At 39.4% G+C, this 27,223-nt stretch overlaps 1 protein-coding gene across 1 annotated transcript; it reads right to left on the reverse strand.

Moving 5' to 3' along the window:
- Positions 1–10,363: 10,363 nt before the first annotated feature.
- LOC133530650 (proton-coupled amino acid transporter-like protein pathetic) lies at positions 10,364–27,184 on the reverse strand. The gene is made up of 12 exons (XM_061868668.1): positions 26,401–27,184; positions 25,463–25,493; positions 24,662–24,773; positions 23,710–23,854; positions 22,101–22,231; positions 20,630–20,757; positions 17,852–17,968; positions 17,190–17,387; positions 15,628–15,733; positions 13,152–13,368; positions 12,044–12,122; positions 10,364–11,328 (listed from the first exon to the last, which is right to left on the reverse strand). The coding sequence occupies exons 1-12, from the start codon at positions 26,401–26,403 to the stop codon at positions 11,168–11,170; spliced, it is 1,428 nt and encodes a 475-aa protein (XP_061724652.1). The 5' UTR covers positions 26,404–27,184; the 3' UTR covers positions 10,364–11,167.
- Between the last annotated feature and the right edge of the window lie 39 nt (positions 27,185–27,223).

Here is a 27,223-nt window from a genome sequence, read left to right on the forward strand (position 1 = left end):
CTAATGAACCTATCCTATCTTTCTATTAGTTTTATCATAAAACCAATAGAAAGGTAAGATAGATAGGAACTTCACGATCGGGCGGATTTTCCGATCGGCCGCTGACATGTCCATAGCTTCCTTCTTGTGTTTACTATAGGACTTAGTTAAATTGTGTACGAATGTCATATAATATTCATTTATTGATTTACACCGTGTCCAATAAGTTCGAATACAGTTATGATCCTTAATAAAATAAATTTACGCGTAGTTTATGTTATGAAAATTATATTAAATGAAAGCCACATTTATATACAATATTGAAACCTTTATTTCATAATACAGATATACAACTTACAGACGAACACTTTAAAAAGAACAAACACAAACCAAACTTACAACTAACTATAAAACTAAACAAGCAATAACTAGATACAATTAAAATATTAAAAATTAAAAAATAAAATAAAAAAATAAACTAAATATAAAAAAACTTCCCCAAAATCACCCGCCTCCGGAAAACTCCCCAAACTGCTAGCGACAGTCCCCCTCTGAATAGCCAAGCCTAGCCTCTGGGCAAAGAACGAGCCTGCCCTAGGGTCGCCCGAGACGCCTACCAGTCGAACCGACACTTCCTTAATAAATTTTTGGTGTCGGTCGACCAAGGACCCAATGTTTCCATTGCAAGCGCCGCAAACTCGTATTCGTTCGTTAAGAATGCATACTTGCGGCGCTTGAGTGTCTGTGCCTGGTCCGCGGCCGTCCCAGGCTTTCGAGCAGATCCCTCAACGTGGGACGGGGCCAGCGTATCGACGCAGGTGGCGTCCCATGCTAAGGGGTGACCCAGGCTCCATGGCACGAGAGTGCAGCCATCAGGTCTTTTGCCGTCAGCCGCGGAGAGGCCTGATGGCTCCAAAGTCGCGGGAAGAGAGGCGGTGCTGAGGGCGCGGCGGACTAAGTCGTTCAGGGAGGAATGCCTATAAAGACGGCCAGCGCTCAACTTGCAGTGCAGGCCATGCCGTCCTAGAGCGTCCACTGGCTGGGCGCAGCGACTGCAGGCATGGGCCTCACAGATCTTCATGCCCAGACGAAGGCAAACCGCGATCTGCAGAGCATTCGGTTCTAGTGCGGTGCCAAGGTTGCGCGAAGGGAGCGCGTGTAGCCAATAGCCCGACTCCTTCTCTGACACAGCCAGGAGTCTAGCTCGCTCATGGTGGTCACGGGCTTCCCGCACGAGGAGCTGGTGTCGCAGTTTAACGTTAATAACGTCCCACGCCGCTTGGCTTGACTTTTCCTCCGGGACCAGATCGACGGAATGATCTGCCCTCCAAGCAGCTTCTGCCTCCGCCAGGCACGACACCGTCACGTCAGCGGTTGAAGAGATACGGAGAATACCGCCGACGAGAGTGACTGTGCTGTAGGCAGACGACAAAAACGCCGGGAGTGCTAGATCTCCCGCCAAACGGATACCGAGTCCACCAAACTTTATCGGGAGGGAAGCTTGAGACCAACTCGACGGAGTAAAACTTACATTTAAAATTTTACTAACCGCCTCTTTCAGAATACGGTCAACGTTTGATGTAATCATGGGAAATTTCCAAACGGGGGCACAGCGGAGAATATACATCAAACGCGGTGAGAACAAGCAAAGGCGTAGAATGTAAATTGCCATGTGCGGATTAATTTTGAACAATAGGTCTGAACACCTATTAAAATGTTCGATCTTAGAGTCTATAGACACCGGTATAGATTCCTCAAAAATCGGAGCTCCTAGAAGCGTGAGGGTGGTGCGAGACAAGATTGATATGTTTGGTGTGAGCTGGTTTATCTCGTTTATCAATACAATATTTACAACAAATGTTTTGGAATAACTCCACCTTTAACTTTTTTTACAAGTTTCAAACGTTTCTCAAAAGAGTCACAAGCGGCACGCACCGCATCCATCGGCATATCGTCCCATATTTGCATGATAACCTTTTTAAAATGGCTCAGGTTTGCGACTTTATAATTATTTAGTTTCGAGAGCATGTATGACCATACGAAATAATCTAGTACGTTTAAATCTGGAGAACTTGGTGGCCATTCAGTTTTCGGCAAAAAATCGGTCAAATTAGCCTTGCACCAAGCTTGAACAGCGTTTGCCGTATGCGACGGAGCTCCGTCTTGTTGGAAAACATAATAATCGTCTGCAAACATATTTTTTAAATTTGGGGCAACATTTTTCTCCAAAACCTCCGATTTATAGTATGCCGCATTGATTTTGACGCCTTTATCAATAAAAACTAGAGGCAGTTTGCCCCTCTTACAAAGAGCACCCCAAACCATCACTGATGGTGAGCTCTGGAACCTAGGCACATTCTTTTCATACTCTGGAATGTCTTCTATCCGTGCTGCCCACAACCGGTCGTTCTGGGCGTTATGAGGCTGCTCTAACACAAAGAGTTTCTCGTCTGAGAAAACAAATTCGTCACCTGCGTGCCAAGAAAGTATGGTGCTACATCTTTCTACTCTCTTTTTCTTGGTTGCATCTGAAATGCCATGTACTTTTCGTTTTTTATAAGCATGACATCCAAGATCTTTTTTCAATATATTATGTACAGATCCCCTGGAAATTTTCAGATCAGCAGCTAATTTTCTAATAGATCGGTGTTTTTTCCGCCGAATTCGCTCTCTTATAGCCTTTACCACTTTTTCAGTTCTAGCTGAGCGGGGGCCGACCGGATCTTTCCTGTCCTCTGTAGAAGAGATCTCTTTATACCTTTTTATAGTAGTATAAACCAGATTCCGTTTAATTCCATGCGGTTGTAACGCCTTGAATATAGCACATGGCCTGTCGCCTTTAAGGAATTTTCTAATAATTTCTTCACGAACGTACTTCATCGTGTATTCAAGCCAAACTAAAAATACGTGACTCATGAAATTATAGTACTATGTTTATGTCAATATACTTTTTAAATTAAAATAAGAATTTTATATCCAGCGATCCGTATGTCTATACAGCAAGTGCTAAAAGTTTGTATTCGAACTTATTGGACACGGTGTATAATAGTAGTTTTTGTCACTGAAAAGTGTTAAAATGAGATTTGAAATCAAATATGAAGAAAACTGTAATGTACTTACAACTTTGAAGGGCGCGGTAGTTATATGCGATAGCAGCATTGAACGCATGCGATCACACACACACACACACACACACACACACACACACACAACACACACACACACACACACACACACACACACACACACACACACACACACACACACACACACACACACACACACACACACACACACACACACGCGCGCGCACGCACGCACGCACGCACGCACCTCTGTTCTCCTTACCTCTAGAGACTCTTCTCTTTCCGCACAGACTCTACCCTCCATACCGCTGTGTTTAGGGCATAAAATAACTGTGTGCTTAAATAGCTTTAAAAGTATTTTTGTGTAGTGTTCGCAGTGGGGCGACATTCCTTCTTTCGGGCATTCTCGGTTCCGTCCGGCTCAGCATTGCTCCGAGCAAATATAAGGGTTGGCACAACTTGATATCCCTATGCGTGCACGACCACAGATAAGATAATGACTTGAATTTTGACCAAAATTCAAATTCAAAATTCAAATTCAAAAATTTATTCTGCAAGTAGGCCTCAAGGGCTCTTTTACAAGTCAATACAACATTTATAGTAACATCATATAGTGACATGAAAAATACATAACAACATTTATAAATACAACAGCCAATACCTGGGTAAACATTACATTATAATAATCTTAAAATAAATAATTAATACAATACAATAGAGATGTATAGTCTCTATGGTTAAAAACACATTAAATCTGGAGATGTAAAAGGTCCCCAATGTCAGAGTACTAATACTAATAAAATTTGGAGGTGTAAAGTCTCTCCAAGTGTCAAAATAAAATTTATACTAAATAATAAACCGCGTCTGGACTGTTAAACTAGCAGTCTCATAAACTAATTCTACATTCTGTACATAACTAGTATGTACCAAATCAAGTATATTATACAATATGACAGAGACGTATAGTCTCCACGGTTAATACATTAAGTTTGGAGATGTATAAGGTCCCCACGGTCTGAGAAAAATAATAATACCACCCTAAATAGCCGAAAGGGATAGTGCCATACATTGAAAAGGGACAGCATGATTCGTCCCTGAATCGCTGTCAAACTTCGGTTTTGAAGAAGTGTCATTTCTGTACGGTAGTACTGTACGGTAGTACAGTCAGGTCTGAAAACATCGACACAATCTAAGTGACAAAAATATATATACACGACCTTATGGCCCATATATTAGGGTAGTGTATACCTACATATTTTTGGCACTTTGTCCGTATCGATATTTTCAGACGTGACCGTACTATTATTTTTTCTGTAGTGTAGGTAGAAGTAACAGATTTGAAAGTAGTGCATGCTTCTCCTTACAGCACCTAGTTTCGTATCTAAAGTGTGTGTATTATACCTGACGCGACGAAAGTTGATCCGTATGACAGTCGCTCCAAATAACTTTTGGATATTTTTTTGGACTTTAGGTTTTAACGTATTTTTATTAGGTACTTAATTGATACTTTTCAAAATAATATAGGGGGCGTGCATGAACTGTAGGAGGCAGCACAGGATCCGTCAGACTTTTGGCGCGAGGCGTAAATGTGATGTTTATTGTTCCGATGTAGCCCACAAGATGGCAGAACCTACTATGCACAAGAAAACACGTGACGTGTACATGTACATGTTTATGGTTCCGATTCAGGCCACAAGCTGGCAGACCCTCCAACGCGCACGGTCCCTATAAAATGGGTTAAAGTACCAAAAAGTCTAAATACATTTGACAGTTACTCCATGCAAAAATAAACTGTTATAGGGACCGTGCGTGTTGGAGGGTCTGCCATCTTGTGGCCTGAATCGGAACCATAAACATGTACATTTACACGTCACGTGTTTTCTTGTTCATAGTAGGTTCTGCCATCTTGTGTGCTGCATCGGAACAAAAAAACATCACATTTACGCCTCGCGCCAAAAATCTGACGGCTCATGTGCTGCCTCCTATAGTTTATGCACGCTCCCTATAGGGATCATCATTGGTCGCGTCAAGTATAAGTCAAGGATACACTGAGGGACAAATGTCCTGCGACACATGTCGGCGATATGTCAAGTCAAAGTTGTAATGGCGTTGACGAAACTTCACCAGTAGGGTGTCCCGTATTTGACTAATTCTTGGAACCAACATCGCAATAGGGCTCAATAGCAGCGTATTTATTTATAGATTACGGGAAAAATAACTTTAAAATTCTAGACATATAGTTTTAGGGTTCTGCCAGCCAATACGAGTAAACAATGAAATTAAGGACAGTTTTCAAAAGGTACTAAAATATTTTATATGTAATTTTTTTAAATAATTTATGAAGTTAATAAATAAAAAAGACTGTAATAAAAGAAAATTATATCATTTTTATTTATATATTTCAATATAAACCACGTAACAGTGCTTCGAAAGTTGAAAGCTCAAAATAATAAGGCGCGAAATAATAAAAATTAGGAAAATAATATTATATTTTATCCAAAAAACAACTGGTAGAGCCCTCAATATATATGTAAAAAAAAAATATTATGTTTTCTGTAATCTACAAAAAAATACACAACTTTTGAATCCTGTTGGGTTCCTGAATTCAAAATTTCTTGTTCCACGGGTCACCCTATTCACCAGGCCGCGTAGTCAAAGTGCGCTTACGCTCCGTAGCGATAGAAGTGCAACTGTCTCTGTCGCACTAATATGTAAAAGTGATAGAGACAAACCAAGATAAGACTGCAACGATTTTAATAGCCCGGTGCACGGGTTATTTTAAAACGTCAAACTTCTATTAAATAATGACGTTTATTTAACACTTGCACAGCCTGGGCTTTAAAAATGGCTGCCAACTTATCTCAGTCTGACTCTATAGAGAGCGTTTCGTTGTCGAAGCGATAGCGATTGTCACCTTCGTTACGGGCGACAAATGTCGCACGATGTTGTCAGACATGTCGAATGTTTGGCAAGTTCGGCAACGTTGCGTGTTGCGGGACATATACCGCCTAGTGTATCTCTGGCTTTAATGTAATAATAAGAATCCGTGTAGTATTTTCCCTTAGTGTATCGTGAATGTTATTTTGGTATTGAAAAAATGGCTGTGATAAGGGAATTGTGTGGATCAAAACGTATTTTATTGTTTGTTGTAGATGGTTAAATGTAGAAATCGTAGAATTGTAGACTAATAACTAGATAACCTAGAAAATGTATTAACCCTTTTTCAGGCAGAGTAAGATTTATCGATCACATACGCGCCAATAGAATTTCAACCTTAGAGATCCGATGTAAGGTACAAAATAGATTGGACTTGTATTCAAATGAATCTTCAAAGTTGAATTAACACGTTGGCTGCCCACTACACTATACCTACAGTGTTCTTCCCATGCCTCATACAAATTTAGTGATTTCACCGATGATGCTCACAGCATCGGACTATTATCGAGGTTTAAAACACGTTCACAGTATATGCCCCATATATGCGTCATGCTGAACTATCTCCACACGTTCGTGCCTCACATATGGATCACGAAGATACGACCAGGTACGCACTGAGATTAGTATATCTTTATACTGCAGGATGATATTGGAATAATTCTTATATAATAATAATTTTGGTTACAGAAAGTTATTGTTCTAATTCGAGCGTGCTCGTTTTTTTTCTTAGTGAGCCGTTTTTTTCTTAGTGAGTATGGACGTGTGATTGAAATAATTTGCTTGGAGTATGGGGACTGTTAACGTGTTAATAAAGAGGTAATGAGCTTTTGATCCCACCGGTGTTGCTCATAGCCAAACAGAGAAGATTACGTGATCCCACACCGGTGACGCTCATGGCAGTCAACGTGTTAAATGGAATATATTTGGATTTTTTGGGAAAACCGTGTGTATCGGTGCAGCCTGGACAAGTGTTAAGCTATGATTTTAATATGTTAATAGAAAGAAGTTAACCTTTATATGGATATATATCTTAACTTTGGTATGTTCACGGGGAAAACGTGAACGTAATTGCTGTGTGACACATAACAATTTAGTGTCTAAAAGTGCTTCTAGAGTAGAGACAATGCATTGTAAAACAGTTTATTATATAGTATAAATAAAGAAATAAATCTTCAAAAACATATTTTATTAACTCTAAATTATTCAGGCCTAGAAGGTACTGTATATAGAACCATTGTAATTTTCAAAATGTTTTTTGAAACGTTGAAGGTTACCTTGATATGGCGTATAGTCGTTAGATTTGTAGCAGGCCCCGAGCGGCTTAGACAAAGGATTTGTCTATTGTTAACTAAAACCGCGCGTGCCACTACTTGCATAAAAATGGTCCGGTCACTTAAACTTAACCGGTTATTGAATTACAACTCCTATGGTAATTGAAATAAGATTCAAAATGAAGAAATGGAAAAATAATTTGTGATATCTTGTGTGGGCCCTCTACGGTTACAGAGTGCCGGAGAGTGGAACGCTACCCAACCAGTCTAAAACGTGTCCTCGATATGCGGAACAAAAGCGCTTTATCAGAGAGCGCACTTACACTGGTTTTTGAGCGTTGGACTAGCCCGTGCTCAGATGCCAATTAGAATTAAACGACCCTTTTTTTGCAGGTAGTGGCACGCGCGGTTTTAGTTAACAATAGACAAAAGATTAGCCACTCCGGGCCAGCTTTAAATCGAACGACTATACCATCATTTTTAGCGCCACGCGCACGATGTAGTAGTATACATCGTATTACTTTCCGTTAATTTCAAGGGTGCATCCCTGAGTTTAAATTAAGTAACTTTCTCAAAGACACCGGTGTTCTAATTAACTCAATTTAGGAGATAAGTAATCAATCATTAATTTTTATCTAATAAGGCACTTACCGAGCGTGTACACTTGAATTAGGGCATGTTTACATATTGATTAGTGTTTAGTACAAGTTCATACATTTGCTACTAAACGTAAGTACTATCTCGGACGATCGTTGTTAGAAATGACATTGATATGTCACAGTTTTCAATTGTTTGGTTGAGTTAAATGTAATGCCCGTGTTACAACAATGCTTTATGCAACATTTAATAATTTTTTATTAAAATAAAAATAGTTCATAATTTTTTTTTTTTTAATTAATTATGCCATTTAATTTCCTGCAACGTTCTTACCGATACCCCAAAATTTACGGAATTCAATAAAAACACGGTGTATAGACTTCTTACGAGGCTTTTAACCTTTTCGCCGCCATTAAAATAATATAAAGTCAAAACATTTCGTGTCCCACACGCTACGACTTCATATCAAGTCGTGGTTTTCGTGGCGTTGATGACACTTTATTACTTCATTGACGTGACTGCGAAGAGGTTAAGGGTTCTTGGCGTTCAAAGGGTTCAAATTCTGGAACCTGAATTAATTAAGATTAATTCGATCGTAAACTATTATAATTAAATACTACTCTGATCCACGTTCCGTCACACGAGAGGATGGCGAATGTGTGCCGTACTGCCGTACGGACACCGCGTCGAGCTTTTTCTAAAATAAATATTGAATACCTGATTCTTACAAATCTGGACATTCTTGGGCTAAACCTAATCATAATCGACAACATTCTCCATCCTACCATTAAAAAAGATGTCCCTAAATGTCCATTCCATTACGTCACATTTTAGTGCAAAAATAAATTCACTTATATGTGCGTGACGTAGTGGAAACTACAATTTCCATACTTTTTTTATGATAGAGGAGGCAAACGAGCATACGGATCACCTGATGGTAAGAGATTACCGCTGCCCATGGACACCTGCAACACCAGAGGGGTTTTAAGTGTGCTGCCGGCCTTTTTGGGATTCTTTTTTAGCATCAGGATTGAATACTCGTATTCTAGTGATACCGAGTTGGAAAAACCCAAAAATATAAGGATCTGTGAGAATCAAGTCTTCAATATTTTATTTTTAAAAAGCTTGCGTGCTGTTCGAGCCCTCGTGTAGAGTGAATTTTGTTTGGAATTCGAGCTATACCAATAACTATGCCAATTTTTAAAACTACACGAAATATTTCTCCTGATTTTATTAGTTTTCTACTGAGCTATTTTAACGTTTTCTTAATCAGAACACGCGGCAAACAAGCGTACAGCTCTGCCCACCTGCTGGTAAGCGGTTACCATAGCCTTTTAACGCCTAAGTTAGATGACTCAGGCGCGTTGCAGATCGTTTGAAAACCTTGAACAAGTTTTTTAGTTAAGTGAAATTTAAACTCGATTAAATTTTGTTTTTAGATTTTAATCATATAAACATTCGTAAAAACTCTATTGGCGTAAAGAAAATAAATAACAAAACAAACAGTTACAAAACATATGCACCTACACATTTACATATAAAGAAATAAGTAGAACACAATAAAACAAAAAGAATAAGACAAAATAAAATTTCAATAAAAACAAAACCTACGAGTAAAATTTATCAAAACATTCGCTTAATTGATAATTAGTAACAATATTCGTTGTCCGTTCAATAACGGTTTATGTCAGTTTCGCGTATTTAAGAACATATATTAACCGGTTAAACTGTTACCTTAGTATACTGTTAACCAGTTAAATTGTTACTTTGGTATACTGTTAAACAGTTAAACAGCGTTAAACGTTAAAATGTTAGAGTAAATGCGGGATACACTACAAAAGTCAAGTTCAATGATTTTTTTAAAAGGTTTTATGTCAAATTTGACTTGAAAAATTTACCGTTATCCATAACTATCAACAGAGGCACATTTTATAAAACTACAAGTTACAATGTTACAAGTCCGTATGTTGTTACAAATGGTAACGATGTTTTAACCTGTAAACTTGTCTCTTGTAAGTGAACCATTTCATTTAGTTGCCCACGGTACATTTTTATTTGACAAGTTTTATATTATTTCTACTTATAATCATAAGTACTTTTGATCCTAATAGAAGAAAATAAAGTGTCAGAATTTCATTTTTCTTGCTATTATACAAAGTCTATAAATATTGAAACGGATTGGAAAGAAATACAGACCATTTTTAGGCAATAGAAAAAAAAAAAACTTTTTTGTCCTACTAGAATACATAACAGGCCAAATATTTAGTGAACTCGCGTAATACAACGGTGGTAATTCAAGCCAGGGATAGACTAGGCGACAAATATCCCTCGAGATGTGTTGCGCGATGTTGCCAGACATGTCGAGCGAAGTCCGGCAACGTCGCCCCACTTAAACCGACGTCGCTGGCGACACGTGTCGTGGGACATTAGGCATTAGGCGACCTTACGAAGGTCGATGACATCGTAAAGTATATGAGAGTAAAGTCCGGAGTGAAGCGCTGGTGGCCTAGCGGTAAGAGCGTGCGACTTGCAATCCGGAGGTCGCGGGTTCAAACCCCGGCTCGTACCAATGAGTTTTTCGGAACTTATGTACGAAATATCATTTGATATTTACCAGTCGCTTTTCGGTGAAGGAAAACATCGTGAGGAAACCGGACTAATCCCAACAAGGCCTAGTTTATCCTCTGGGTTGGAAGGTCTGATGGCAGTCGCTTTCGTAAAAACTAGTGCCTACGCCAAATCTTGGGATTAGTTGTCAAGCGGACCCCAGGCTCCCATGAGCCGTGGCAAATGCCGGGACAACGCGAGGAAGAAGAAGATGAGAGTAAAGTCCGGACTCGTTCTGAGGGTGGCGAAGTTGGAATCTCGACACAATGCGAATTTTAATTCGTTTGTGGTGAGCGTTCTAAATGAATATCTAGCGACCTTCAACAGGGAGGAGTTTTGGCCGAAGGGTGTCAAGTTTCGGCGGTTCCGAGGCCAGCTCCCTGACACTGCGGGCTTGCGTCATGCATAGCAACCATAATGTCATTTGTAGAGTTTCGTTTTGGAATATATTGTGTGTTAGTTTTTAAGGTCCAAGGATTCATGGGCCACTAGTTGCCTGAAATAAAGATTTTCATTCATTTCATTCATTCATTCATTCGTTCATTCATTAGGATCGAAAGAGCTCGTAATTCTGAGTAGAAATAATATAAAAAAATCAAATTAACTAAATTTAAGTTTACAATTCTAAACAAAATGGCACAGCTTTATAAAATGGGATTCAGCACGAGGGACCAGATCCAGATCTCAGGATTATGGATTTTCAGGACCTGGTGTCGTCGCGTCTTGTGGCTTCTTCTTGAACAGCGTGAGGACGAGGTCCTTGCCGCTGACGAAGGACCCACAGAAGAGAATGAAAACTCCGAACAGCGAGAGGATAACGGCGCGCCATATCATGAACTGCTTGTTCTTACCTAGAAAAAGCAAAATAAAATATTTTTTGCCAGCTCTAATTTTTGATACAAGCTTTTATTGCTGATTGTAGGTACTTTATTAACAGGCAAGCCTTATAGATAATTCTAACAAACCCAAAAACGATTAGGCTGCGTTGTTTTATCACAGAGTTCCCATGACCACCTCCTATCTCCGTCATCAGATCAGCTCCATGTCATTTAGTTGTATGTGGAAAGAAAAGTACAGTCAGCGATAAAAGCCTCTACAGTCAGCCAAGAAAGTGGTTTACCACTTTTCGACTCTAACTTGACAAATAGAATCGAAAAGTGGTAAACCACTTTTTTGGCTGACTGTACCAAAAGTGTTTTTTTTTCCAAAAACTAATTTAAAAAAATATTTTGTCTCCGATAGTTACTAATGAAATAAAACTATGGAAACGGATTAAGTCCTGTATAATGAATTCAAATTCTTAAGTGTTCGTGGTCAGCAAGGCAGGCTCAATTTACACATTTAGATGAACGTAGTGTAAGGCCTGAATGGACGCTCGAGCTGGGCGTGCAGCGGAGCGGAGCGTGCGGCGTGCAAGTCAAACAAATGCAAACGTATTGGAGCGTCCTTAGTGCACGCTGCTCATCACTTGTGAGCCTAACGCCACGCTGCACGCCCCGCCGAACGCTCCGCTTCAAGCGTCCACTCAGGCCTTACACTTACATAGTGTAATATTAATGAATATACCTGGTCGTTCGTAGTGCACTAATACGTAGATTGTGTTCGGACAGATGAAAGCCATGTTGGAGAGGCAGAAACAGCCCAGCTGCAAAAAATATTTTATGTTATACCTTTACTGCATTTAAAATTATGGTTGTTTAATCAGATTGAGAATCGAAGAAATCATTAGAGAAATGCTTCGAGATTACTATTCATCATTTTAGAAACCTTATTATTATTATTATAATAAATAAATAAGTAATTTCTTTATTCAGACAAAGTTGTCAGTTCTAAGATTGTCCATAGACAACCCCCAAAATGTATTGTTTTTTTTTTCTATTTTTGTATGAAAATCTTAATGCGGTTCAGAGAATACATCTACTTACCAAGTTTGAACAGTATAGTTCTTATAGTTTCGGAAAAAAGTGGCTGTGACATAAACGGACAGACAGACGGACATGACGAATCTATGGACCCTTATGAGGGTTCCGTTTTTTACCATTTGGCTACGGAACCCTAAAAATGAGACTACGAAAAGAAAAACAGTAACTGAAACCTGTGAAATTTCCTAAAATGTGCAGATAAGTTATAATTTTGCGAGTATCACTCTAAGAACAAAATATATTCCCTATTTTCGTATGAAAATATTTTAGATAGATAGATAGATAAACCATTTATTCGCTTGCCACAATACACACAACTAAACAAAAAAAATAATACAAACAATAGCAACACCAAAATAAAAATTAAATAAAGAACAAAAAGCATCAATAAAAGGTAATGTGTGGTGTGTGCGTTGCAGCAAAACGAAAAGGTTCTGGCTCAGTAATACGCTCCACTCTTTCGGGTGAAGCACTGATAATTCTGCTAGAACCCAGATCACGAACGATTCACGATGTAACAAAAAAAAAACATATATATACATAAATATTTAGTAGCATGCCTATAAAATAATAATAAGTGTCGTAGTGTGGTGCGTGTTGGTGTATAGTACCTTATTATATCAGATGTCGAGTATAAAACGGCCTACAATAATATAAAGAGTTTGTACACATACAGACTAGATTCGGTAATCTGCAACCAAGTACCCGTGCGGTATTCCTGCAATTTGTTTATTTTAATTAGTAGTACTCACAAATCCCATCAACGCATCAACGCTGGGAAACGCAATAGCGACCAAGGAGATGATGATCACGATGAGCGCCCTGAAGAAGAGCTCCATCTTGAATTGGTTCTGAGGCTTAAACTTAGGCTTCAGGTAAAAGTATACGCAGTTAAACGGCATGAAGAAGTTGACCGCGTGCGTCACGTAGATCATGATTGCTATGAAACCTTTAAGGACTTTTGGGCCCCTGAAATAAATAAATGTTGGACATCCTTACACAGATTGACTAAGCCTCACAGTAAGCTCGAAAAGGCTTGTGTTGTGTGTACTCAGACAACGATATAGCTATCCTGACAAAAACATTGTTATGTAAAATGTTGCCAAGAGGAGATCATATGTAGAGCCAAGCTTCTTACTCTATACGCCCTTACTCTAGAAGCCCTGTTAAATTCACAACCTCTACACCTTAACTTGGCCGTTTCGTTACTACAAGAACTATTGTATAACAGAAAACAGAGCTCAACGAGGGGGGGGGGGGAACTCCAGAGAAGTCACATGCACGTTGCCGACCCTAGGGCAACGCGCATGTGACTTCTCTGGAGTTGCAGGCGTACATAGGCTACGGAGACTGCTTACCATCAGGCGGGCCGTATGCTTGTTTGCCACCGACGTAGTATTAAAAAAAAAGTGATGGTGGCGTATATAATATACAAGGTGCTATAGTAAATTGTAGGAGAGGCCGGAAAACCGCTCAAAGATGGACGAGTTTGATAATACGTTTCCGGCCGGGGCATTACATAATGGTTTTCACGACTACTGCGAGGAAATAAGAGTATATATATTTTATAAATTGCTCCATTAAGGTACCTAATGTATAATATTTATTTAAACTTTATTGCACACAAAGAAAAATGTACAAATGGCGAACTTAATGCCAAAAGGCATTCTCTCCCAGTCAACCATTGGGTCAAACAGAGACATTTGTGTATGTTGGTGCAGGAAAAAATAATAACAAATAATAAGGAAAAAATTAAACGTGAAGTCAAATAATATTAAAAATATATAAATAGTTAAATACTACTACTTATATAATGTATAAAAGATAGACTAATACATATAATTATGTACATATACATGACGGTGAACCTTATTTAAGTTCTGACAGAAGATGCTTGCGAAGTAGTCGTTTGAAAACGGGTATGCTTGGGGCTTGTCGAATAAAGAGAGGGAGGGAATTCCAGAGACGGATTGCCTCAATATAATATTTTCTACCATAATACGATTCATATAGATAAATTATAATATCAATCGTCAACTTATACCTACTATGAGAATTTAAAAATACAATTAATTAATCATAAGCCAAATAATAGGGTTGTTTCCATCTACAAATCTTAAGGCAGAATTGTATCCCAATAAATTCTTTTGGATTATAAGAACATGTTAAACTACTTTTAGGGGACCTGTAATGACCATATTTTTGTAAATATTGAATTTAAAATATCTTTTGGCACACGTCACGTGACCAAACTCGAAACGTCATTAAAGATTCTGATGACGTCACAATTCTCGGATTGACACTGTTGACAGTTAGGCGATAAACAACAAATGACAAATGTCAGTTGACAGTTCGTATCTTCTACGTTTGTATGTAGTTATGTGTCAAACCGTAAACTGTGACGTCACACAATTTTCAAAGAGCGTTTTGGGCGCGAAAGCATCTGTCAAAATATATTTTGTTAATTTAACATATTTAAAGCCGTTTTTAGTATAAAAGTTGAATTTTAGGGCAACTGAGTTAATATAGAACGTAATACAAGCGTTTCGTAAAATTGGAAACAACCCTATTGTTATCTTCTTCTTCTTCCTCGCGTTGTCCCGGCATTTTGCCACGGCTCATGGGAGCCTGGGGTCCGCTTGACAACTAATCCCAAGATTTGGCGTAGGCACTAGTTTTTACGAAAGCGACTGCCATCTGACCTTCCAACCCAGAGGGTAAACTAGGCCTTGTTAGGATTAGTCCGGTTTCCTCACGATGTTTTCCTTCACCGAAAAGCGAGTGGTAAATATCAAATGATATTTCGTACATAAGTTCTGAAAACTCATTGGTACGAGCCGGGGTTTGAACCCGCGACCTCCGGATTGCAAGTCGCACGCTCTTACCGCTAGGCCACCAGCGTTTCTTTTTAATAAATGTATAAGTATTTTGGAGTAATGTGAAATACTTCGACGACCGGTTTGGCCTAGTGGGTAGTGACCCTGCCTACGAAGCTGATGGTCCCGGGTTCAAATCCTGGTAAGGGCATGTATTTGTGTGATGAGCATGGATATTTGTTCCTGAGTCATGGGTGTTTTCTATGTATTTAAGTATTTATATATTATATATATCGTTGTCTAAGTACCCTCAACACAAGCCTTATTGAGCTTACTGTGGGACTTAGTCAATTTGTGTAATAATGTCCTATAATATTTATTATTTATTATTATTATTATTATTTATACTTACATTGTCAAAGGAAAATTCATCGTTATCGGTGACTCACACTTATCCAAAAACGCGGCATAACCGAAAAATGAAGCGCAGAACACAGCACCTATGATGAAGATGTAGCCTGCAAAATAATCATTTTATGTTTTAATTAATTATTTATTAATACGCAGTTGCTTGTAGTGAGCTGTTGGGGAGTAGCGACCCCACGTAATTTCTCTAAGTTTTATCACATCGAGTTAAATTAATTGACTTGAAGAATTGTCTGTGGAGTTTTTTTTACATTCTTTTAAATACAGTCTTGTAAGTAGAAATGGTTTGTACTATCATGAGATCATGACGGTATTCCCTAGTAACAGCAACGAACAACGAAACACCTACCGAAAATAGTGCGTTTCTCTTGCAGAGTTAATTTATACTCTATAACGACAGCAACACCAACAAATGAATGTTTGTTGGTGATTTTTACACCGACATATATTCACGTCTCGCACATTCTCGTCAATCCTTACTATTTCCAACGAAGATGCGATGGGAGAGGATTGAAAATACGCTATACAAATTTCAATTCTCGCCACGCGTCGTCTCGTCTCGCCTCTCCGGTGGCGACCGGCTTTAGTCGGCCATTCTGAATGGAATCGCGAAAGCTGCTCTCTCGAGGATAAGTGTGGAAACATAAGTGGCAAGTTGACTAATTTTTTAAAGTCCAGTGACACCTTATCTAATCTCAGGCCTCACACCCTTGAGCCATCCTAGATGTCGCTTTTTTGGGAATACATCTTGTGGGGGCGAGTCACCGTCTGCCGGAAATAAAATTGCGTATCGTTTTATTAGGCAGACATCCGGTTCTATATTCCATAGCCCAGTAGCCTATTTCATTTTAGATTCCATCAACTTTCATTCGTCCTTACACCCTGGCGAGTGATGCCTCTGCGTACGTCCCATGACACGGTAAAGGGCAGTATCCTTATCCACCCATCCATCCATCCAAGCATCCATCCAACCATCCCACCAACCATTCATCCATCCATACATCCAGCCATCCATATATCCATCCAACCAGCCATCCATACATCCATCCATCCATCCAAGCATCCATCCAACCATCCATCCCTCCATCCTAGGATCCATCCAAGCATCCATCCAACCATCCCACCAACCATTCATCTATCCAACTATCCATACATCCAGCCATCCATATATCCATCCACCCATCCATCCATCCAACCTTCCTACCAATCAATTATCTATCCAACCATCCATACATCCAGCAATCTATACATCTATCCAACCAGCCATCCATACATCCATCCATCTATCCATCCATCTAAGCATCGATCCAAACATCCCACCAACCTTTCATCCAAACAACCATCCATACATCCAACTATCCATCCATCCATCCTAGCATCTATCCAACCATCCCACCATCCATTCATCCATCCATACATCCAGCCATCCATATATCCATCCAACCAGCCATCCATCCAGCCATCCATTCATCCATCCAACCATCCATACATCCATCCAACCACCCATCCATCCATCCAAGCATCCATACCTCATAGTTTAAAACTTACCGCACCCCAGCACAAGAGGAAACTTCTTGGGCTCGCTCATGTTATTTTCCACAGGTATGACGACTCCTGCGCACGACATACTGAACACCGACATGCCGGTGAATTTTATCACGTCCAGAAAACTAGTCGTCGCCACCATGTTCTCGAAACCGGGGTTGTATTTGGCTGCGTAGCAGATGGTCACGATCAACGCAATCGCTGAAAATTTCAATTTTAATTTCTGTATATATTGCTACACTAGCGACCCGCCCCGGCTTTGCGCGGGTTATACAAAAACATAACAAATTATACACCTAAACGTTCGTCAAGAATCACTCTATTGATAGATGGAAACCGCATGAAAATTCGTTCAGAAGTTTTCGAGTCTATTATACTTAGGTACACACAGACAGAGGCGGCGGGGAACTTTACTCTGAGTTGGCGGTGGATAAGCGGAAGCACGGTGGTCATAACCTGTGCTACAAGGACGTGCTCAAACGGATTCTGAGCGCTTGCGCCATCGACTCTGTGCATGGCAGAAGCTTGCTGGAAGAAGGTCTTCTTGGCGTTTTACCATCCATAACGATAGCTTACTTAATACCCTGCTTTCGAAGTTACCCCAATTCACGTTGCCTAGCTACATTAAGTAATAAATACAAGAGTAAAAAATTATGTCTACTAACCTATTACAATATTTGCAACAATCGAAAATGGCGCCAAGTATTTAATTTCAGTAATTAAACAGATGATGATAAATGGAACTATCATAAAAGCAATATAAGCTCGCAAACTTGGTAAACCTGAAAACAACAATAAGGATATATTATATCTAGACACGCGGCAGCGTATCAAAGCCAAGTTCAAAAAATCGGCCAAGAGCATGTCGGGCCATTCTCAGAGTAGGTTTCCGTAGTTACTCTTCTGCCACAATAAGCTAAACTGGAGCTTAAAGTATGGTAGATTGTTAACCAAGGGATGAACTTTGGGTGTACGTCTTTTTACTATGAAGGGGAAACTTTTTGCGATAACTCAAAAACAGCTTAACTGATCATATCCGTTATAGTTTTCTTTTAATGTCTTTCTTAAGCTCTACTTTCAAGATTTTTTCATATTTTTTGGACCTATGGTTCAAAAGATAGAGGGGGGGGGGGACACATTTTTTTTTTCTTTCGGAGCAATTATCTCCGAATATATTCACTTTATCAAGAAATGTTTGTTGGAGACCCAACGATATCCCACACTATAGGGTTGAAGCGAAAAAAAAATTCACCCCCACTTTACGTGTAGGGGAGGTACCCTAAAAAAAAAAAATAGATTTTATTGTACGACTTTGTCGTCTTTATTGATTTATATATCCATGCCAAATTTCAGCTTTCTAGCACTAACGACCACGGAGCAAAGCCTCGGACAGACAGACAGACAGACAGACAGACGGACATGGCGAAACTATAAGGGTTCCGTTTTATGCCATTTGGCTACGGAACCCTAAAAAGGGAACTGACGACGCAGCGGCCGTGTGTAAATACTTACACTAACCATTTGGAGCCACTTTTGACCCCTACGTAACTCAAAATCAAACATTTCAAATTTGGCCCACTTATTAAGACCCTTATGGTTAACTAAAACCCCAAATTTCATGAATATAGCTCAACTGGTTATTAAGATACAAACATCTAAAAATCGGGATTTTTCTCACTGACTGACTGACCTAACATCAAAAACCTAACCCACTTCCAGATGACCTAGCAAGTTGAAATTTGGCATCAACATTGGTTATAAGCCTAAGGTAAAGAAGCAGTGATTTTTTAAACTATTTATAATATTTTATTAAAACAAAAAGTAACAGTAACACTAAGCGCCTGTCAAATTTGTAATAGCAAAAGGCCTAAGGCCTAGTTTCTCCGCTGGTTGGGTTGCTTTCATAAACAGGCTAATGTCGCCCATCACGACTTCGCTCAGACACACGGCTTGATTCGAACTTTAAGAAACGTTACAATTTTCCAAAAGATACGATATGATTGGATATGTCAGTGTCAAACGTGACGTTTTTGTTTGAAGAACAAGCAACCAATAGGGAGCGTGCATGAACTGTAGGAGGCAGCACAGGAGCCGTCAGATTTTTGGCGCGAGGCGTAAATGTGATGTTTATTGTTCCGATGTAGCCCACAAGATGGCAGAACCTGGCACAAGAAAACACGTGACGTGTAAATGAACATGTGTATGGTTCCGATTCAGGCCACAAGATGGCAGACCCTCCAACGCGCACAGTCCCTATACTCATCGAAACAATTGGCTACTTGACAGTTTTTTGTAAATAATGTCAATCGATCTTGATTTTCATGAATTCATGACATTTAACCTTTTCAACGCCAAAGACCACTAAAACGGTCATCGTCTGTCGTGCCCGCGACGCCAATGACCATTAAAAAGGCTATGGCGGACGTTGTCAAAGCGACTTTCATACTGTCAGTTAAGCTTCATATTCGCTCTTCACCAGTTAACTTTTTGGCGTCTATGGCATTTCTTGACACGTGTGGAAAAGCGTTGAAAAGGTTAAGCAACACAAAGGTCAGAAATGAGAGTTAAAGTCTGACGCTCGCACTCGACTATAGAAACGCCACTAAAGTCCGACCAGGAATATATGATCATTGTCAGGACGGCTCTGTTATTCTCATGTATAGGATAACAGTTCAGTTTAGTAAGAAAAATTTAGTTCCAATGAAATTTCACAATATGGCGCGTGATCATATATTACTGGTCAGACTTTAACAAAAAAATGTGACGTCGTTAGTCTGTCCTAAATGTATGAAAGATCAAGAAAATTGCTATTTTGACCGTGAAATATTGCGTTTATGTATATAGTTGTCATACAATTTATTTTTGAATAACATTTAAGGAATCGAATGGTATAATTTTCTTTTTTATATTTGAAAGTTAAAAAAATATAAATATTTTGAGCCTTTGAAGCCTTGTATTTTTTTATAATCTCAATATGTATTTTTAAATTCCATTTTGTTATAACGAATGGCCCATTTTCTATCCATTTAGCTCAATTTTGTTATAATATTCAACATAAGTATGTCAAGTACCCAATTCTTAAAACCCCAAGCACAATAAGGGCCTCCGCTAGCTGGCGCGGGTGCACGGAGCGGACGAGCGGGTTAACGAAAAAGCGGAAGCCTTTCACCTACAAATAGCAACCGCGTGCATGCGCACGCGGAGGGCGTCCGCGTCAGCTAGCGTAGGCCCTAAGATTGCGTTGTTTTATCACAGCGTTCCTATGGCCACCTCCTGTGTCCATCATCAGATCAGCTTAATGGTACCATAATATTGCATTGTCACCTAACTAACATGTACCTATGTGAAGTATCAGCTCAATCGAATAATGGAACGTGACTCAAACAAACAACATTACAAACATGTATGTTTGCACGTTAAATAAAAGCGTGTATAATACGAACCATTTCGACCCTCTAAAATGCTCTCCTGGGTGTCTTCTGCCAATTGTTTGATAGTTTTGGCCACCATCAGTTGATACGCCGCACAAGAGCCAAACAGGTTCAAACATGTTATAACATCGATCCATTTTCTACAACAATAAGCTTTATTAACCTTTTTGCCGCCGTCGACTTGATATATTCAGTCCATTTCGTGCCCCGACACGCGACTTGATATGATATACGTACGGGCTGTTTACGTGCCATTTGTGGCTTGGCGTTGATGACTCCTTATTATTTTAACTAGTACTACTTTTCTTGGCTTCGTGCTGGATGATCATTGTAGTTGAAAAACTTTTTAACAAAAAATAAAACCGACTTCAAATATTACCAAAAGCGCCATACATGTACCTATAACATTTGAAGAGTTCCCTCGATTTCTCCAAGATTCCATCATCAGACCCCGACTTGGTGCCAACGGGACCATCTCGAAGTTATACCCGTTAGATTAAAAAAAAAATTTGAAAATCGGTTCACGATTCTCAGAGATATCGAGTAACATATCTTCCTCCTACTCCTTTTTTGAAGTCGGTTAAAAACTGCATGTTGACAAGATTTGCTCTAAAACGAATCGGTTTTTCATATGTCCTATAGCGACTTATAAGAGTAGCGGATAAAAGAACCGCCTTAAGAGCATACAACGGTTTTGCAGCATCCAACTTGCGATATGAGATATTAATATGGGGAAATTCTGTACACATTTATCGTACTTTTTTAGCACAAAAGCAATGTGTAAGAGCAATAGCCAACATTCACATACTAACATCCTGCAAGTAATATTTTATTAGCTTTAAATTACTAACAGTACACTCAATGTACATTTATAAAGTGTGTATATTTCAAATTTTATATAAAGGTTTTTTTTTTTTCATTTTTTCCTTTAATATAAAATTTGGAGTATCGCTCGCAGACGTATCTGCTTGTTAAAAAAAAACTTTAGTGTGTATATTTGTTAAGCTACACAATGAGATGTTAAAAAAAGAGATATAACAAACATTAACACACGATATCTGCTTGTGTTTCCAAAAAGCCACACTCGCCATGTCTCCTCTTTCCACCATCGCTCTACGCGACATTTCCAACAACTTACGAGTATATGGTTCGCAGTCCTCAACTGTGCGTTTCTCCAGAAACTTCCTGCCTCGCACGGCTAAACTGTGGAATGAACTGTCGCCTGTGGTATTTCTGAACCGACATGACCTTCAAACCTTCAAGAAAAGAGCGTACTTCCATCTTATAGGCCGGCAATGCACTAACGACTCCTCTTGTGTTGCAGGTATCCATAGGCGACAGTAATAGCTTACCATCAGACGGTTCGTCTGCTCGTTTGTCTTCTTCGTAATAAAAAAAAACGGTTTGATGTCAGTGCACGTTCCAAGTGGCCTGTATGTTACTGTCGAACGAGAGAGCCAGAAAAAAATTGTCTCACACTCACCTGTAGCAAGTCGACCATCTTGCAACCTTGGGATTGGGGAACAGAGCGAACGCAGCTTCGCCGACGTCGGGATACGTCATCGAAGCCACGTGACATCGGCGACACAGCCTTTGTGCGGACATTACTAAAATCTGAATTAAATAAATGAGTAAGCTTTTAAAACTTTCATTTTCGGTACGAGCTTTTATCGCTGCCTGTATTTTTCTCTCCACGTGCAGCTAAATAAATAAATAATATAGGTCATTATTACACAAATTGACTAAGTCCCACAGTAAGCTCAATAAGGCTTGTGTTGAGGGTACTTAGACAACGATATATATAATATATAAATACTTATAAATACTTAAATACATAGAAAACACCCATGACTCAGGAACAAATATCCATGCTCATCACACGAATAAATGCCCTTACCAGGATTTGAACCCGGGACCATCAGCTTCGTAGGCAGGGTCACTACCCACTAGGCCAAACCGGTCGTCAAACTAATACTCATCGAGTCAATTGTAATAGCCCCAAACACAATTAGATTGCATTGTTTTATCACAGAGTTCCCATTGCCACCTCCTGTCTCCATCATCAGATCAGCTCAATGTCCTCATAATATGGCATTATCAACCAATTTACCTAATTTATTCAAATTTAGCTTCCAAGATCCAACTACAAACAGAGCAAGTTAAATAAAAGCTTTTAATATTACTCGTAAGACATGGTAGGCGATGCGATCCGTAAATCCAAATATTACGTCCAAAATTAGGCAGTGTTTTATTTTTTCCCTTTTTTCCTCACAATGGGATGGGATTACGAACTTGTGTTAAGCCCTCACCTCCGGCTTCGAGCTTCAATTCACACTCGTTCGGAAATTCTGGTTTAAGGCGCACTTAATACACAATGTACTCATGGGTGCCCCCAGAATTACTTTCGCGCTTTAGGGAGGTGCATAAATTACTTTCAGGGAGGTGCATAATAAATGGAATAGAAGAATCGATGTAGTCATTTATTTTTCTTGTGTTATATATTGTTCCCAGTTATGCTATCAAAATCATTGCAGACTTATATTGATGCTCTAATGCTGGTGCAGAGTTTCCTGCCATGCTAGGGGGGTGCAACCTCTTGCACCCCGCTGCCGGCACCCATGAATGTACAACTTATCAATTTACCACAGTTTACCATACGATACACTCTCTCTCGCTCACTACGGCTCGCCAACACTAATACGAGTATCATATGACACGTCCGCCCTGCTCGCAGCCCGATATCGACTGACTGCTAGCGATAGGTGAGTCGAGTTATTCGAAATACAGTACAGGCGAGTCTACTCGAATCAAGTCTCTGTGCAATTCAAATCAATTCGACCTTAAAAACAATTGCGAAGACTGCTCACCTTGGGGGATTTAACAACCAGAGTCGCCTTTAAGAGCTTACCCCTCAGTCGAAAACCTCGGCCAATGGTCATATGTATTGTATGAACTGACGATTAAGTTTTTCAATAGGCATACATTTGACTTGCACCTCCCCCGCAAAAATCGGCAGACAGTTTTGTCTCCAGTCCTCCAAGCTACTGTCAGTGACGTCACCATGACGCTTGAGACGTCAATATTTAACTTACGTAAAAGTTGTAGCACATGTAGACGCCGTAGATCATGTTGAGGATGATTGCGGGTAAGTAGCCGGCCGTCATGTAGGCCACGTGACCGGCCAGAACGCCTCCGCCGAGCGCGCCCTTGGCCAGGTTCATTATCGAAAACAACACCCTGGAAAATAATGCTTTATTATTGATTTTTTCCTTTAACACTTTGAACACTTTATGTCATAAACACAAACACTCAAACGCCAAGATCCCGGGTGCAAGGGAGCTAATCAAATTTAAACTGTTGTGAGACATTCCTAAACCTTTTTTTTTCTCTGGCTTTTATTCCCTGCCAATTTGCACAGGGTGAATTCGCCAATGTCGGTGTTATTCCTAGACCTTATTCGAAAGTGTGAAGGTTACTTTGACAGCGTCCGCGCTGACACCTATAGTTGTCCTTGGCGCTGTGGGCACGACTAGTCACGACGCCTTAAGTGTTCTTGGCGTTCAAAAGGTTACGGTGCATTAGGTTCGTATTCTTCTCACTCTCACTGACTGTACATGTGAGTGAGATGGAAGTACGGTTACGTCTGAAAATATCGATACGAAAAAAGTGCCAACAATATGTATACACGACTTTATTGCCCATATATTAAGGTAGTGTATACAGCGCGGATATCATGTTTTAGAATTTGTTTGACGACCGGTCTGGCCTAATGGGTAGTGTCCTGCCTATGTAGCCGATGGTCCTGGGTTCGCATCCCGGTAAGGGCGTTTGTTTAAAAGTACCGTTATTTCGGTAGAATCGCGAAGCTATTCTTCCCTCTTAAGGGCCCAGCTACACGATGGCCCAGCGCAGGCCAGTCCAAGGAACGCATTTGTGCGTTAGAGGGAGTAAGTGATATTGCTATCTCATTCCACCGCATAGCTGCGTCCCTTACACTGGCTTACGCTGGGCCATCGTCTAGAGGAGCCCTAAGATGATACATACCCGCTCCGTACTCCTTTCCTCAAAGGTCTTACGTCGAATGCATCTTCTTCGGCTAATGACCGCGACACGATTTTGAAACGGCTCTTGTTCCCCGAGTACCGTTCATCGCTCCCTGAAATATATATATATATTTCAAATTAGTCAACTTTAATGTTACATAATGTCATTTTTATTATTTATTTATTTATTTTTATTATGAATATATTATTTTTTATTAATAATTGATTTTTTCTTTATTAATATATTATCTTTTATTATTTATTAATTAAGAGAGAAGTATACCACGTGATCGACAATACAATAAGTTTTTGGCAAAAATTTCATTTTTGGTACATGCTTTTATCGCTGACAGTACTTTTCTTTCCACAGGCAACTAATACTCATCGAGACAATTCTATAACCCCCAATCACAATTAGGTTACGTTGTTTTATCACAGAGTTCCTATGGCCACCTCCTGTCTCCATCATCAGATCAGCTCGATGGTACCATAACACCTCAATTGCATTGTCATCCAACTTACATATGTATGTTAAGTTTCAACTTAATCGATTAATGGAAAGTGTGTCTAATTTCGCTTGCAAGATTTGATCCGAACAAACATATTAATAAAAAGTTAAAAGCTTGACGCTTGAAAATATCGCTACGAAAAAAGCGCCAAAAATATGTATACACGACTTTATTGTCCATATATTAAGGTAGTGTATACATATTTTTGGCACATTTTTCGTATCGATATTTTCAGACGTGACTGTACGAAGTTGGTGTGGTCGGTGATGTAAAGAGCGATATATTATACTTACGAAACAAGTATCCTCCACCGCCTTGTCCAACCTAAAGAAAAACGCAAAGAAAATTAGCCAACATGTGTGGCTTTCCACCAGAGAAGGGTCCTTATGCCTCATATGCAAGAGATCCTCAATTCGGTTGTATGTAATTCGGTTTGATCTATTTCGTACACACCACTTATACATAAGTACATAACATACATAGTCCAAAAGTAAGTATGGTCCAAAATGAACTCAAATATATTCTAATATCTAATATAAGCTCATTGTCCCCCAACACCGATCGGGTTTCATGTCCAATTCTTTCACTGTCCAGGCAATCAGACTTTGGAATGTTCTCCCACTTTCTATCAGACAAGTGCAGACCAAATTCACAATCAAGCGCATGTTGCGCAAGTATTTCATTGGCAAACTTTCTTCTTCATCAACTTAATGATTCACACTTGGTATAATTATGTATGTATAAATATATTTATGTTTATTTGTATTAATTATATGTGTTAGTTTATCAATATATAGTTTATATTCATATATAGTCTCGGTTACAAATTCATTAAAAGACTCTGCACCTACTTAATCTTTCTGGTTTAACCCATTCCCATTATTTCTGGTTGACTGGTACAGAATGCCTTAAGGCATTAAGTCCGCCATTTGTACTTTCATGTATTGTGCAATAAAGATTAAATGAATGAATGAATCTTCTTCAGGTCTGACTATTACTTGAAGTGTGAATGGTGTGATTATTAAATATTTTATTTCTATGGCAAAGATAGCTATGGTAAACTTGTTTATCGTTTAATAATCTACAATTCACTTTCAGTTTAGGTTGCTACTCACCTGATAGTATCACTCACATACACATATTCTAGTTAAGTAGTATTCTTTCAACCGTTCTCAGAAACCATTTAAACTAACATCTTTCATTTACTTCCTCAATATACACCAACACTTACCATATTTTATTCATAAAGATTCAAATATAATACTGTAAATATAAATACAAAACTTGTTAAATGGGGCCAAAATCGTTATCAAAATATATTTCAAGATGACAATATTTGTAATGAGATTCGTTGTTTAAAGTAAGTCTGTCAGAACGACTTATTTTTCTTGATGTTTACTTTCTTTTAAAGAGGTAGAGGTGAAGTATGGACGGAGACTTTTTGCAAACGTTTTCGGAATGGGACTGGGTCGTTCTCAAATTTTATGAGTGCGGTCAAACTCAACTCCGTTAAACTCTTCATACATTTATTAAGTATGGTTTGACGAAGTTTAGACGCAGGCACAAATCTGGAGAAATGATCAGACTAAAGCCTCATTCGCATGAGCGCTCTTTCAACGCGCGCTAAAAAAAAAGCGTTTGAATGACACAAATGGATAACCATGTAGGTTTGTGTTCACACGGAGGCGGTTTTTAAGCGCGGCGCTTTTTTACCGAACACTATGATTTTGGACTTTGAGCGTGACTTTACCTTAATTGTGCATATGCAACTCGTTACGATTACGTTATGCCACCTTACCGCCTGCGGGGAGTCACCCGCATGCTGCATATCGACCGAGATATCGCCTTATGAGTTTCACTAGTCGTTATACCACCTTACCGCCTGCGGGGAGTCACCCGCATGCTGCATATCGACCGAGATATCGCCTTATGAGTTTCACTAGTCGTTATATCGCCTGCGAGGAGTCCCCGCACGCTTTATATCGACCGAGTTATCGACCAATGAAACTGATGAGCCATTACTACACTGCTGAGTGACGTTGATCAGTCTGCTA

Source organism: Cydia pomonella, chromosome 23 (genome assembly GCF_033807575.1).
Source record: "Cydia pomonella isolate Wapato2018A chromosome 23, ilCydPomo1, whole genome shotgun sequence".
NCBI classification, from domain to species: domain Eukaryota; kingdom Metazoa; phylum Arthropoda; class Insecta; order Lepidoptera; family Tortricidae; genus Cydia; species Cydia pomonella.